Below are 15518 nucleotides of genomic sequence, written 5' to 3'. Positions count from 1 at the left end.
AACCGGTCCTTCGCCGAACCAGTTCTTCAAGTTTTTTGGACTAAAGGGGAATGAGACACAGTTTACCCTGTCCATGTGTGCTGGTGATATGCAAACAGCAGGGAGAAAGGCCTTTGGTTTCCAGATCCAGCCTCTCGCAGGTGGAACCCAGTTCGCTTTGCCACCACTGTTGGAGTGCAGTGCTCTCCCGAACAGACGTGACCAGATCGCTACGCCAGACATCGCATATCGCTATCCTCATCTTAGACCAATAGCCAGTCAGGTTCCTGACCTGGATCCCAATGCACAGATTATGATCTTGTTGGGAATGGACTGTCCCCAAATGCTCCGGTGTTACAAACTCCTCAAAGGACCTCCCGGTACCCCATACGCTCAAAGATTAGAGCTAGGTTGGGTCACCCTAGGGATTGTAGGTGGAGGAAGCTCTCAGACACCAAGTCACGTAACTTCTTTCGCTACAAGCATAAATGACAATGGAGACAACATGTACCCCACAACATGCCCAGTGTCCCGTGCTTTCAGAAAGAAAAACAGGCGCTTGGAGGCCACAGCGTTCCAGACGATCCGAGACAATGACAAGCCCAGACGAGTCCAGCCTATGGGTCTGAAGAACCTGAGCTTAAGTGTCAAAAATCCATCCAGTACAGCCTTCACAGCCCCTCCTGTATATAGTTGCTCTTCTTGCTTTGAAAAGCAAAAACTCTGTTGTACTCAAACCTCCTCCCCCCCACTGGGGGGAGGGGCTGTCACATGCATTTTCTAACCAAATTCTATGGTGTCTTTGCAGCTTCAAGAACAAGCAGCAAACAGCAGCTCTGCAGAGAGTATCGTAGTGGAGAAGAAAAAGACGGGGGACTCTGACCAAGAGGCACCCAGCGACCAGGACTGCAAAGGTCGGGTCATACCACACTTGGTGTTGCAGCGATCGGCCACAATAGATGAGGTGTGTTGTATGTATGTATGTAGAGTAGGGTTGCCAGGTCCCTCTTCGCCATCAGCGGGAGGTTTTTGGGGTGGAGCTTGAGGAGGGCAGGATTTGGAGAGGGGAGGGACTTCAATGCCATGGAGTCCAATGTCCAAAGCAGCCATTTTCTCCAAGTGAACTGATCTCCATCGCCTGGAGATCAGTTCTAATAGCAGGAGATCTCCAGCTAGTACCTGGAGGTTGCCAACCCTAATGTAGAGGGTCCCAGTGCAAGGGTGAAAGGACTGTCATGCCGGCCAAAACCCTTCCAACCACTTGCTGGGAAATGAGAAACTCCCCATTTTTATAATTACTTTAAGGAGATGTACTGGAAATGGTTTGATGAAGGATTTTAACTGTAGGCTGTACAAGGCCATACAATTTGTAGCATGGCACTCTTTGATCAGAGCACAAAGCCCTGACAGTGGTATCCAATCGAGTGTGCTTCTCCCATCAGAGGTGTGTGGGCCTGCTTCTATTTCCCTCAGTTTCCTGGAGTTAGGGATGCCAGCCTCCAGGTGGGACCTGGGGATCCCCCGGAATTGCAGCTCATCTCCAGACTACAGAGATCGGTTCCCCTGGAGAAAATGGATTCTTTGGAGGGTGGACTCTGTGGCATTGTACCCCACTGAGGTCCCTGTCCTCCTCCCCAGGCTACATCCTCAAATCTCCAGGAGTTTCCTAACCTGGATCTGGCAACCCTATCCCCCCATGCCCTACCAGTGGCCATCGAGAACCTGGCCCAACCCTACCTGCAGTGTAAACGCTTCCAAGGTTGCCTGTGTGCTGCAGTGTACTATTGAGCAGGATTATCTTGTGATCTGTGGATAGGATTTAGGGTGTGTTTGGGCACAATGCCATTGGAGAGGGAAGTGACCCCTTAAAGTGGGGGCAAGGATCACCAAGAAGGGTGGCATACGTGTGAGGCAGGGAGGGAGTGGGCCAGAGAGGGAGAGCAGTCGAAGGAGGCTGCAAGAACCTCTTAATTGGCAGCATGAGCTACCAACACTGCAACCCAAGCTGTGAACCGGAGGCATCTCCCTGCATTGGCAACCAGTTCTGCATTCTCTGAAATGGTTCCCACACCATACAATCACATGGGCAAGCTTCCTTTTGTTGAATTCTTACTAGTGAAGGAACGCTGGAGCATTGTAATAACCGTGACAGGACGGCGGCTCAGTTATTGTTTGTGGAGGAGGAGAGGGAATGTCTTGCATGGACATTGTGGTTAGGGTCTTTCTCCATGCCATGCAAAAGAAGCGATTCTCAAAACGGCATAGGAACACAAAAAGCACACAAAATTAGCGAAGGGAAAAAAACAAAAAAAGTAACCTGGTGAGATGGCAGCCAATCACAGCGCACCATCGCACCAACGCTAAGGGCATGCATAAAAACAAAAAAAGGGGAGGGGAAGAGGGGGGGAGTGGCTTGGGCATTCGCAATGTCATTGTCCTTTTCCTAGAAGGTGTGGACAGGGAAAAAGTTTCTTGAGAAGAAGGTATGCAACAGAGAAAATGGTGAAATGCAGACAGAAATTTGGAATTCGTAGTCAAACCTTGCAGGTCGAACACGAGGATAATATGCTCTAAGCGAATGGTGCGGAAATGGCCATAGATCAGGCATGGCGGTCATGGAATGTGCCATCAAGTCGCAGCTGACTTACGGTGATCCTGTATGGTTTCCAAGGCAACTGACATTGAGAGGTGGCTTGCCATTACCTGCCTCTGCATAACAACCACAGTCTTCCTTGGTAGTCTCCCCTCTAAGTACTAACCAGGGTTGACTTTGCTTAGCTTTGGAGATCTAACGAGATTCGATTTGCCTGGGCCATCCAGGACAGGGCAGATAAGTCCTACCCAACCCAATTTTCCTTCATGTCCTGTTAGCCAGGAAAAGGCAATTAGAAATCACTGAGCATGGGTAAAATACACCCATTTATAGTAAATATTGGGGGTTAACACACCAAGTGTCCAAAACGTTTTCCAGGCTGTATAAAAGCCGTATTTTCAGGACTCAACACACCTTTCCCCCCCGTTTGGTTGTGGAGCCATTTCCAAAGCGCAAAAAAGTCGTACTTTCCAGAAACCCTTTTCCCGCAAATTATTTTTTCCCTTTGACTCCATGACATCTTCTCCGTAGGTGTGAAGGGTTCAGAGCTTTGCTGCGAATCCCAACCTCAACACCCACTTTCCCCATGTTACCCTTCGCTGACTCCACCCCCCTTTCCAATTCATGTTTCCCTGCAGCCATTTCACCTCCTTCCACTTCCTCTTTTTTTTTTTAACCCAGTTATTTGAGTCTAGCATTGGGAGGAAGGAATGTAGGGACCAAAGAACAAAAAGACATAGGGCTTTTGGCACAAACAGTCCAGCTCTATAAATCAATTTCTTTTTCTTCACTTCCCACAAGAAGCTTAAAAAAAAGTAAAGTACGAATTAAGAAGCACGGGGTAGCCAGCCAATCTCTTTGGCCCAATGGTTCTTTGGCCCTAAACCACCACGTTCCAACGTTAACACCCATGCATGGAGGAATTAAAAAAAGGGGGGCGCGGTAAAGCACTGCCATGTTTCAATGACGCGGTGCTCTCCCGCTCCTCCCCTTTCGAAAAACACGTTACACAAGACCTGGTGCGTAGGGAAAATGTTACGTCTTGGGCCCAGTGTTGAAAGCGTCAGCATGGGGAAGTGCGGGGAGGAATTTCCTAAACGGATTAATTTACGGGCGGTGAGGACACACAATTTGCCTTCATGCGATAACACCCATCGATGGAAGTTCTGGGATGCAAAGCATTTCTTCACAAACACAAAAAACAACCAAGAAGAAGCAAAGAATGGAAGGCAAGTTGAAAAGTCAGTGTAATGTACTTGATTTGGGAAACTATGCTAAAAATAACTAGATAAATTCAAAACTGCAAAATGTTTGGGGAATAAGCAATCAGTAAACAAAGTAAACAATTGGTTCTTGTAGGTTATCCGGGCTGTGTAACCGTGGTCTTGGAATTTTCTTTCCTGACGTTTCGCCAGCAACTGTGGCAGGCATCTTCAGAGTAGTAACACTGAGAGTAGTAACAGTGTTACTACTCTGAAGATGCCTGCCACAGTTGCTGGCGAAACGTCAGGAAAGAAAATTACAAGACCACGGTTACACAGCCCGGATAACCTACAAGAACCAATGAACTCTGACCGTGAAAGCCTTCGACAATAAAGTAAACAATTGTTAGTGCAACCAGTTCAATTTGAATCCAGTAGCATAAGCTTTTGAGAGATGCCAGTGTGGGATATCTCTTGCTGGTGTCATGGGAAGGGGAGATGGATCTGGCTTAAACAATTGAGTTACCTGTCAAGCAGGTATGATTAACGTCTGGCACACCTAACTGTGTGTTTGATTAGGCTTCTGGAGAAGCATACATTGTAAGGGAATGTTCTGGGAGGGTAGGTTATTATCTTGCAAGGGCCCGTCTTTAATCGTGACCAGAATTCAGTTGAGTTTCATAGAGACACCCTTTGGATAGTGTGGGTCATTGTTCTCAGGGATATCAGGCCACTTAGCCTAATCTTAATTCCTTAGCTTTAATGACAAAAACGTAATCCTTTTCTGCAGGTCAAACACCATGTGGTCTGAGAAGTTGATTGGGATCAAAAGTTGGCTTCCAGATGTGGGATGCTGGGGGGAGGTAGGGTGAGATAAAAATATATGGCTGGTCTCACTTCTTCCTTTGGCCAGAGCAGAGTGGTGCCACACAGGCTGAATCCTGGCCTGACCCCCCCACCCCGGGCACCACTTAAAAGACCTATATTGAGCTTCATTCCTCCCAAGCACCAGAGCCGTACCTTTTTCTTAAGAAGAAGAAGAGTTGGTTTTTATACCCTGATTTTCTCTACTTTTTAAGGAGACTCAGACCGGCTTACAATTACCTTCCTTTCCTCTCCCCACAATAGACACCTTGTGAGGTAGGTGGGGCTGAGATAGTCCAGAGAACTGTGATTAGCCTAAGGTCACCCAGCTGGCTTCATGTGGAGGAGTGGAGAAACTAACCCGGTTCACCAGATTACAGTCTGCCCCTCATGTGGAGGAGCGGGGAATCAAACCCGATTCTCCAGATTAGAGTCCACCACTCTTAACCACTACACCACGTTGTATTTTTAAATTTTATTTATTTGTTTGTTTGTTTTAACGCTTTCTACACCACCTTTCCACCCAACTCAGAGTCCTCGAGGTGGCCACTGAATCCTCCTCTTACTCTGGAACTTCTTTGTTTGTTGCAGTCAGACCCTTTGGAGGAGCATGTGAAGTCTGACCAGAACCACCTGCAAGTGGGCAATCAGGATGGGACCGGTTTGCAGAAGCGAGCAGAAAGTGCGCTCAGTATCGTCTCCAACACCCTGGAAGGTACATTTAGCTGCGGCTTTGGACTGACTTCAGATGTTTTTTTAAATAAAAAGGCAATCGGTTTTTATAATATTTATCACTTTGAATTTTGTTCTGAGTTAACACTTAAAAAATAAAGAAAGATCGATTAATATGACATTAAAGGTAAAGGAAAAGGTCCCCTGTGCAAGCACTAGCCAGTAGAAATTGCAGAGGAGGTTAGGACCTTCTCTAGATTTCTAAGACTAGCAGCAAATATTCCTCACACCCATTTTGACACTATGTCTGCCCCATTTCCTTTTGTTTCATGCTCTTTTGGTGTCCTTTTCCATCTTAAAAGTAAAGGTAGTCCCCTGTGCTGACGCATGGGGTGACATCACATCCCGACGTTTACTAGGCAAACTATGTTCACGGGGTGGTTTGCCATTGCCTTCCCCAGTTGTCTACACTTTATCCCCAGCAAGCTGGGTATTCAGTTCACCAACCTCGGAAGGATGGAAGGCTGAGTCAACCTTGAGCCGGCTACCTGAAACCGACTTCCGTGGGGATCGAACTCAGGCCATGACCAGAGCTTTGACTGCAGTACTGCAGCTTACCACTCTGCCCCACGGGGCATCTTCTCCCTCCTTAATTCTCATGCGTCCCTCTTTCATGTTCTGTAGACAAAGGTCCTTTTCTGTGGGATGATTCTGCTGTCTCTTAGTGATTTACTAGTGGCTCTGGCATGGAAGCTTGCTGGGTGCCCTTGGGCCAGTCACCCACTCTCAGCCCTGACCCTGGCTGGTATTTGAATGGGAGACCTCCGAGGAATACCAGGGTCACGAGGCAGAGGCAGGCAATGGCAAAACCACCTCCCAGTGTCCCTTGCCTTGAAAACCTTATGGAGGTCGCCATAAACCAGCTGTGATTTGACGGCAAAAAAATTTCACTACAGGTGTGGAGTGTGCAGAGGATGGTCCCCCTTAGTGGCCTGTACTGCTAAAAGGAACTAGTGGCTTTCCTCTGAAGGGAAATACCTTCTAGCATTGGATGTGAACGGAAAGGAAAGATAGTCTTTTTCCTTGCTTTTTCACTGAATTTAGGAAGAATCCAGTGCATCTGTGCAGCCTCCCAGAGCAGGGTTGCCAGGTCCCTCTTTGCCACCGGTGAAAGGTTTTGGGGGCGAAGCCTGAGGAGGGTTTGGGGAGGGGAGGGACTTCAACGGCATAGTGTCCAATTGCCAAAGCGACCATTTTCTCCAGGTGATCTGATCTCTATCAGCTGGAGATCAGTTGTAATAGCAGGAGATATCCAGCTAGTACCTGGAGGTTGGCAACCCTTTCCCAGAGGCTGGCCCTTTTAAGAGTACTGCTTAAGCCCCCCTGCTTGATGTCAGTTGGGAAGAATTTTAATCTGCAATTAAAGCTGGTTGATTGATTTCACTGACCTATTGCTTCAAGGTGGCCCTAAGTCACTGGTTGCTTGCCTCGTTGTTTTTACTTTCAGAGCTGGAGGAGGCACACCAGAAGTGTCCGCCCTGGTGGTACAAGTTTGCCCACGCGGTCCTTGTGTGGAACTGTTGCCCACCGTGGGTAAAGCTTAAGCATTATGTCAAGCTCTTCGTCATGGACCCCTTTGTGGATCTGGGGATCACCATCTGCATTGTCCTCAATACTGTCTTCATGGCCATGGAACACTACCCAATGACTGAGGAGTTCAACAATGTGCTGGGTGTGGGCAACCTGGTGAGAACATCATGCTCTCTCTTCTTTGAAGTTTGGCTTGGTCGTCAGGGAGCTCAGAAGGCTGGAGGGGTGAGCCCTGGTACCATAAGAAAGTAAGAACGGCCATGGGGGAAAGTGGTGGTACCTTTTCCCCATTATTGACCAACAAGATGCCCTTAGGAAGCTCTTGAGTGGAGCAACATAGAGATGGTTACCAGCATGGTATAGTGGTTAAGAGTGGTGGTTTGGAGGGGTGGAGTCTGATCTGGAGAACCGGGTTTGATTCCGCACTCCTCCACATGAGCAGTGGACTTTAATCTGGTGAACTGGGTTAGTTTCCCCACTCCTACACATGAAGCCAGCTGGGTGACCTTGGGCTAGTCACATTCTCTCAGCCCCACCTACCTCACAGGGTGTCTGTTGTGGGGAGGGGGAAGGTAACTGTAAGCCCGTTTGACTCTTCCTTAAGTGGTAGAGAAAGTCGGCATATAAAAACCAACTCTTTTTCTTCTTCTTCCTCCTCTTCTTCCATTGCAGCTGCAATGGCTGAAAGTCTTTCACAGACTAGCAACCCTTAATTTCAGCCATTTACAAAAGTCATCGATGCTACCAACCGTTGTCCATTTTGTACATTGGTTAGGCATTGTTTGCAGCAATACCGCCTATTCCAGTAACCGAATGACTCACTGCTGTAGTGGCTTGAGAGCAATGGAAAGGGTTTTTTTTTGCAAACCGTTTACAATTCTGCAAACCTCTATCATACTCCCAGTAATTTTATTGCTAGGTTCAAAAGCGAAAAGAGAGGGGGCTGCACCAAAACAAAATGGAAGCCAAAAACAATGAATGGTTCAAGGGAATAAAATTGAATACATAAAGTACCCCTACATGTTTCTTACAAGCCTCTTCAGGGGGAACTTTCTCTGTTCAAACTCCCTCCTCAGGCTCTGCCCCAAAAACCTCCCGCCAGTGGCGAAGAGGGACCTGGCCACCCTACTGAGAACTAAGAGCATGTAATGTACCTCACTGTCTCTCCTGGATCCCCTAATGGTTTTGTTTTCCTTGAATCAGCATGGGAAAGTCATGGTTTTAATCATCAGCCTCCTCTAAAAGAGGTGGTATGAACAATGTGAAATAAAGAAACAGTCCCAGCCCATTTGGCTGCTCTTTGCCCCTTCCAGTTTGCTGGTTTGCCCACTTGCCCATGGAAGCAATGGCAGTGAGTGGCATCCATCCCCCATGGTTCCAGTGCAGAAACAGGGAAAGCAGTGGGAGCTGACCCCATGGACTCAGTAGGGCGTCTTCCTCACAGGGATTTCCCCCCATCTGGACAGCAGGAAGCCCCTTCATTTGTGGACTTTGGGGGGGCTTCTGCCATTAAACTGGATCAGAAACAAACCCTCTTCGAGCCGTTCAAAGGGGGCACTGCGGGGAGGATGTGGGCGAAGTATCCCTCTGGGTGCTCTGCCTGCAGCTGATAGGAGGAAGGAAGGGGGAGCTAAGCTCTGCTTTCCAAATGGTACAAGGCAGCATGCCACACGTGCCCCTAGCCCTTTAAAAGACTTGCCTCAAAGTTGTTTTAGACCCCTTTCCTGAACTTTCTACTTCCATATTGTTATTCCCACCATTCTGTTCAACTAAGTTTGAAGGATTCCTCTGGCCCAGCAGCTCTCCTTCAACAGACACAGCTCTTCTGCAATTGGAGAGTCCAGACCAGTTGTAATAGTGGGAGATCTCCAGCTACCACCAGGAGGCTGGCAACCCTAGCTGGAGACCTTTTTTCAATGGCTCTCTCCTCTCTTGACTGCAGAACAGCTTTGTTTCCTGAAGGCCTTTTGGATGGGTTAGAAGTAAGGTTGCCAACTATGGAGTGAGAATTTTCTGGAGATTTGGGCACATATGGGGAGGGTGGAGTTTGGGGAGGAGAGGGAGATCAGCAGGTGTGTGATTCCATAGCATCTGCACTCTGAAGCAGCCATTTCCTCCAGGGGAACTGATCTCTGTTGTCTGGAGATCTGTTGTCTAGAGGATGGCAACCCTAGTCTGAAAACTCACCTTTTTTGAAGGGCCTTTGAGTTATATGACTAATTGCACTGGAGGGGAGTGGAAATTTACAGTGGTCACAGTTGAACGGTAGTTTGATGTACGATGTTTTCAAAGTATTGATTTTTGTTGATTTTCCTAAGTATGTTGTAAATTGTCTTGGGGGAGTTTTTTGTTTTTTGTCCAAAGGCAATTTATAAACAATCTAAAAAATAAATACGAATTTTAAATTTTTTATTTTAATTTTATGAACTTAATGGGTTGCATCCAACCAGCTTTTTCCACTACTGAAAAAAAGAGAAGGGATCCACAAAAAGGCTTTGCTGAGGATTGGGGGTCAAAAGCTATGTGGGACGGAGGCTGTAATAAACTCCGATTAGGATTGCACTGGAAACAGATGATTTTTTAAATTTGCAATATTGTGTGCTATTATTTATGTTTCAAAAAAACTTTAAAATAAAGATGTTTTAAAAATTAAAATTAAAAAAATGATCACATAAACTAAGCAATGTAACAGATCAGACTAGCTGAGTTTAGGCTTTTTCATTAACTTCTGACGGCTTTCCCAGGATACCTCCCGGCCTGCTCTCTCTGCTGAGTTTCTTAAGTTGGAACCACAGGCAACTTCCAGCAGCCTTTAGGAATTGTAGCGGACAGACTTTGTCTGATTAATCCCCTTGTATTTCCAGAATGAAATCCGATCCAAAGCAGGCATGCCCCGCTGGCATCTGCCAGGTCCCCAGTAGGATATCAAGTAATTAGCACTCAACCAACTGGGGAAGGAGACGCAAAGATATGTGGCTATTGTTATTTATAAGGCACGCAATGTAAGGCACTGAGGAGGGCGAAAGGTAGGTCCCTGTCCTGAAGAGCACACAAGCTAAGTTTGGGGGCAATAGAGGGAAGAGAAAGGAGGGGAAATGCAGACAAGGATCATCAGGCAAAAAATATGCATAGCTTAAGCTTAGTTTTTGTAGGGAATGAGATCTGAGAGTTAACAAGAGAGGTGATAATTAAGGATTTATCATCTCAGTCAGATCCCTTTGGCTCCTTGAGCTACTCTTTTATTTTGTAATCTGAAAAATTTAAATAAGGGGGTGGGGAGTTTGAAAGCAATTTTTCACTGTTTACAGCAGCAAGCATTCTAAAAAATGGAGATGTGTCTTTAGTAGCTAGCAGAAACAGCCTAAAGCTTCCCTGACAAGTGTTTGTCCAGCCTCTGCTTGAAGATTTCAGATTTTAAGATTTTATTATTGCGGTACATAACCAGCACAGGTCAAGTGAGACCATTATAGCCCCACACACAAAATATGCAGTCATCAATACAAAACTATACATTGCACTATATACCTAAAAATAACCCCTATAAGACAGAATACATAAACACAGACCCAGAAAACCTGGAACCCATTAATCTTCCTCCTTCTTGATTTCATTACAGATCCTAACAGCTGCAGCCAGAAAACTGGCACACGCAAGAGAAACCTGGGGATTAGAATCCACTATAAGCAGGTTTCCTAACTCACCATCTGAGAGACCTGAAAGTCTCTGTAGCAAGGGCTGTAAATACTTATCACAAATTTCTTTATAGAACCCACACCCCAACAGGATATGTTCATTAGTTTCCAGTTTGCCACACGAACAGACGCGCTCTGCCATTGGTACCTTTTTGTAACGGCCCTCCAGATCCGCCGAAGGGAAGGAACCACATCGGGCCACAGAAAACGCTCTTCTATATGCTGGAACTGTCAAATTCGATAAGTAGGGAACTGGCAAAGCCACATATTTCTTCTGTGGGGGAGCTAGAAAATATGGAACCATCGCAATATCATTCTGTCTCTCAATATCAAACATTCTCTGCTTGACTATGGCCTTTGCTTGGTCCAAGGCCCTTATTATCTGGAGAGACTCAGGTGAGAAACCCAGCATGGACACCTTCTGATGAATGGCTCTGAGCCAAGTGGAACAATGGTCATCTTTAAGTATTAATGAAGTAATATCAGAAGTGCAATGACTAAGCTTGAGCTATGCATTAATTGAAGCAAGACTTACCCTTGCCTCAATTCTTAATAATCCCGTTTCTAGGGGTAGGGTAGCATTAGAGACACTTCTCGGGAATTGGAAAATAGCTCTTAGAAACTTAGATTGAACCATTTCTAGAGGAATAAAACTAGATGGAGGTGGGCCCAATAAAGTCCCATATAAACATTGTGGTATAGTCTTGGCAAGGAGCAATTTTAGGGCCACTGGTACATATTTCCCTTCTTTTGTATGGAAGAATCTAACAATGGCCTGGGCCAATTTCCTACCCGAGTTAGCGGCATACTCAATGTGAGCCTTGTTTGCCCCAGTAGATTGAATCGTGACCCCCAAATCCTTGTAAATTGTCACCTCTTGTAACCTATGGCCATTAATACTCCAATCCCTAATCTTTGGTTTTGGGCCAAAAGCCATTATCTTTGTTTTCTGATAATTGATCTCAAGAAGGTTTAGATCACAATAAAGTTCAAATTGTGTCAATGCTCTTCTAAGACCAACTGGTGTCCTAGACAACAAAACTGTGTCATCTGCAAAAAGCAGGGCTGGTATGTGGCGGCCCGCCAAAGAGGGAGCGTGAGTATCAACTTGGCCAAGAAATCATGTCATTAACATAGATGGCAAAAAGGTAGGGGGCAGAATACAACCCTGTTTAACACCTTTAGTGGTAAGAATAGGATTAGTAAGGAGGCCTTGTTTATTACATCTAATCCTAACAACGGTATTAGTATATAGTGCCTGAATCAAAAATAAGAGTCTCCGATCAACAGTAGAGGTACTTAACTTCTCCCATAGGTTCATCCTGGATATAGAATCGAATGCCAATTTTAGGTCTATAAAGGCAACGTATAGGGAAACTATTTTGCTGGTCGCATATTTATCTACCAAGTGTGACAGAATCAGATTATGTCCCAGAGTAGAATGCACTTCCCTGAAGCCTACTTGTTCATCGACCAGATAATTTTCCTGGTCTAGCCAATTCCTTAGCTTCTCTAGGAGGTAGCATGCATGTAGTTTGCCCAAAATACTCAGAAGGCTAATCAGCCTATAATTCGCTGGATCCTCCCACCACCCTGCTTTATAAAAAGGGATAATAGTAGCTTCCCTCCATACCTCTGGAATATCCCCCATTGAATCTATATAAGTGAACAATTCAGCCAGTAGGGGAGCCCACCATTTTACATTATCTTTCAATAGCTCCGGTGGTATAAAGTCCAGACCAGGTGCTTTACCGTTCTTCAATTTGGCTATCAAAAGTTCGACCTCCCCAGCTGACACAGGAGGCCAAACCGGCAGATCTCGTGGAACCTCCTGAATGAGTGAGGATGATATATAACGAGAATCCAAATAAAGTTTTCGAAAAAAGCTCTCCCATATCTCAGGGGAGATAGATGAATCCATAGGTGAAGGATCCTTGCTAGAATGGATCGCAATCAAGTTCCAAAACTGGGTTGAGATCTTCTCGTTGCATGAGTGTATTATCTCTTTCCAATGCCTTTTCATATGCTCCTGTTTCTTCCTTGCCACCAATTTTTTATAAGACCTCTTTAGGCTTAGGAGAAACTGTTGTGCACAGGGGATGTCAAGACCCACAGATAATAATTTTGATAGGCGGCCTCTAAATCACTCTTTGCTTTCCGACAATCCTTGTCGAACCAGGGCTTAGAACGATTCACTGATATTGATCTTTGAGTAGATGCATCTCGGGACAGTAATGGTTTCAGGTGTTGTAATAGATGGTCAAAGGAACTCAACAAATTCTGATCATGGGGGTTCTCCATAACTATAGCTCTCTTCATACAAATGTCATCACCCTCCAGAGTCTCTCTCAATAATTGTGACAAGTGTTCCGACCACTTAGCACGACAACCCTTTTGATTTGCTGGTACCAGATGGAGCAACGTTGTAAAAAAAAGTTAGTAAGAGTGGTAAATGGTCACTTTCGAATACAGGTAAAACTTGAAGTTGGATGACCCTAGAAAGTGATCTGAAACCAACTAAAAAGTAATCAGTGGTGCTACATCTTAAACCCGCTAGAAAGGTAATTTCCCCGGGATGGTCACCAGGTACTGAACCATTTAATATGGAGAGATCTAGCCTTCCTGTCATCCTAGCCAGACAGGCACCTGCTAAATTAGCCTTGGGGTCTTAAGAGAGACGTTGATGATTGGAATGACTAGCATTCACCTCATTGGTACATAAAAAGGACCCAAACTTCTTGGCCAAAAACTTGTCATTTGGGCCTAATCTGGCATTGAAATCCCCTCCCAATACAATCATGTCTGCAGAAATGTCATTCTGAAGATCTTCAATAAAGGATTCAAGTTCATTCCAGATTTGTACCATGTCTGATTGTTTCTGATATGGGGGAAAAGAAAGATTAACTAACAAAAGCGACTCGGAGTCGAAATGAAGAAGAACTGCCAGTGCCCATGGGTTTGGATTTTCCAAAGGGACACACCTTACTTTAAGGGTTGTAGAGATTAAAATTCCCAGACCTCCTTTTAGCCTTCCAGAGCCTGCACCAGGTATGGCCTTATTAGAAAAAGCATAATAGCCATCCATTAAAAGCTCATTTGCTGTCCAGGTCTCCTGTAAGAATAGAATATCATAATTCGAGTGGAAAAGGGGGCTATTTAGAGTCCTAATACGAGCCCAGCCAGCTATGTTCCATGAGACTATATCAAGGTAGTTAGGTCTCCCTGAATTATGCTGATTTTGCCATCATACTTTTGGAACTTTGGCATAGGGGAAAGGAATAATGTTTTCCTCTGCACCAGCAGGTTCTTCGGTAATCATACCCAGGACTGGGTCATCTGATGAAATAATCAGGTTAGAAGGGTTCATCCTTTTTATAATTGCAATTTCCGGCTCCAACGGGGGACCTCCTGCCAACGCTGGCGCGATAGATTTAACGGCATTGGCAGAGGGGCCCGATGGCTTAGTACTGTGTGTCTCTGGACCTCTTATTCCCTTCAAAGTGGAAACTAAAAGATCCAACCGTCCTAGTATGGAATCCTGTTCATAAGTTGGTAATGTCTCTAATGAGGTGAGAAGACTTTATTTAGCTTGGAAAGAAGGCTGCTGAGGGGAGACATGATAGAGACATGATATAAAATTATGCATGGTTTGGAGAGAGTGGACAGGGAGAAGTTTTTCTCCCTCTCCCATAATACTAGAACACGGGGTCATCTGCTAAAGCTGGAGGGTGAGAGATTCAAAACAGATAAAAGGAAGTATTTTTTCACACAACGCATAGTTAAATTGTGGAACTCCCTGCCCCAGGATGTGGTGATGGCTGCCAGTTGGAGGGCTTTAAGAGGGGAGTGGACATATTCATGGAGGGGAGGGGTATTCATGGCTGTTAGTTAGAATGGATACTAGTCATGCTGCATACCTATTCTCTCTAGTATCAGAGGAGCATGCCTATTATTTTGGGTGCGGTGGAGCACAGGCAGGATGATGCTGCTGCACTCGTCTTGTTAGTGGCTTCCTAGAGACACCTGGTTGGCCACTGTGTGAACAGACTGCTGGACTTGATGGGCCTTGGTCTGATCCAGCAGGGCTTTTCTTATGTTCTTATGTTCTTATGACTTGCTTCTATCTCATCCTCCTTTCCAATGATATCCATAGTCTCCAGATGAATCAATATCCCAGTAGTTAGAAGTTCTTGATCTACGGGAACAGAAGGAACAGGAGGATAGGTGTCATGTTCCTGACCATTCGTCTTCAATGGTTTGGGGAGATAAGTAGGAATAGGCAAGTCTAATATCGCTGGAGATTTCCAAAGTTCCATAGTGGCCCCCTTGGTCCCTATTGGCTTATTGTTTGAGACTTCAAAAGTTTTCACATGTTTCTTGAGTCCAAGTCCTGGGGCTAGCTCTCGGACTAAAATGGTTTTAAAATGTCTCTGTAGCCGAATACCCATAGCTGTTAGCTTGGATGCATGTGCAAACATATAGGAAGGAATTTCCTTTGAACTAAAGTGCAGGAGGAGGTGTTCAAACCCTGCTGGGCTGCTTAATCTCTCGATCCTGGAGATGTCGATATCTTTTACAGGGAACCTAGTAATATCAGCTAGATGACCTACCACTCTCCTTTTGGGGCTCCATTCTATACAGCTCCCTCTCCATGGAAACACATTTATAACCACAGCATAAGGGTTATAAACTAGAGATGAGGGATCTTCTGCATTACCCTGCATTACTGGGTCTTAGTAGTTTTAATTATATTAGGTTGCATATTCCCGGGGGCCCTAGTAGCTGGTATATTGCATGACTTAATGGGGGGGGGTGACACTGCTCCATCCTTGGAGCAGGGCCAGCATCATCTCTTGTTGGAGGAAAAAATGTTTTCAAAGACTCTGCTATCAAGATTGTCTGCTCTGCTAGCAACTCCAACCCCTC

General features: G+C 45.5%; 1 protein-coding gene across 1 annotated transcript in view; it reads left to right on the top strand.

Moving 5' to 3' along the window:
* SCN4A (sodium voltage-gated channel alpha subunit 4) overlaps nt 1–15518 on the top strand; it is a 123691-nt gene that overhangs the window by 32384 nt on the left and 75789 nt on the right. Inside the window, exons 10-12 of the mRNA XM_056863972.1 lie at nt 788–943; nt 5230–5353; nt 6818–7056. Of these exons, the coding sequence (XP_056719950.1) occupies nt 788–943; nt 5230–5353; nt 6818–7056 (519 nt within the window). The remainder of the gene's footprint in view (nt 1–787; nt 944–5229; nt 5354–6817; nt 7057–15518) is intronic.

Source organism: Euleptes europaea, chromosome 18 (genome assembly GCF_029931775.1).
Source record: "Euleptes europaea isolate rEulEur1 chromosome 18, rEulEur1.hap1, whole genome shotgun sequence".
NCBI lineage: Eukaryota > Metazoa > Chordata > Lepidosauria > Squamata > Sphaerodactylidae > Euleptes > Euleptes europaea.
Note: the sequence above shows the minus strand (reverse complement) of the source record. Positions and strands in the feature narration are given on the sequence as shown.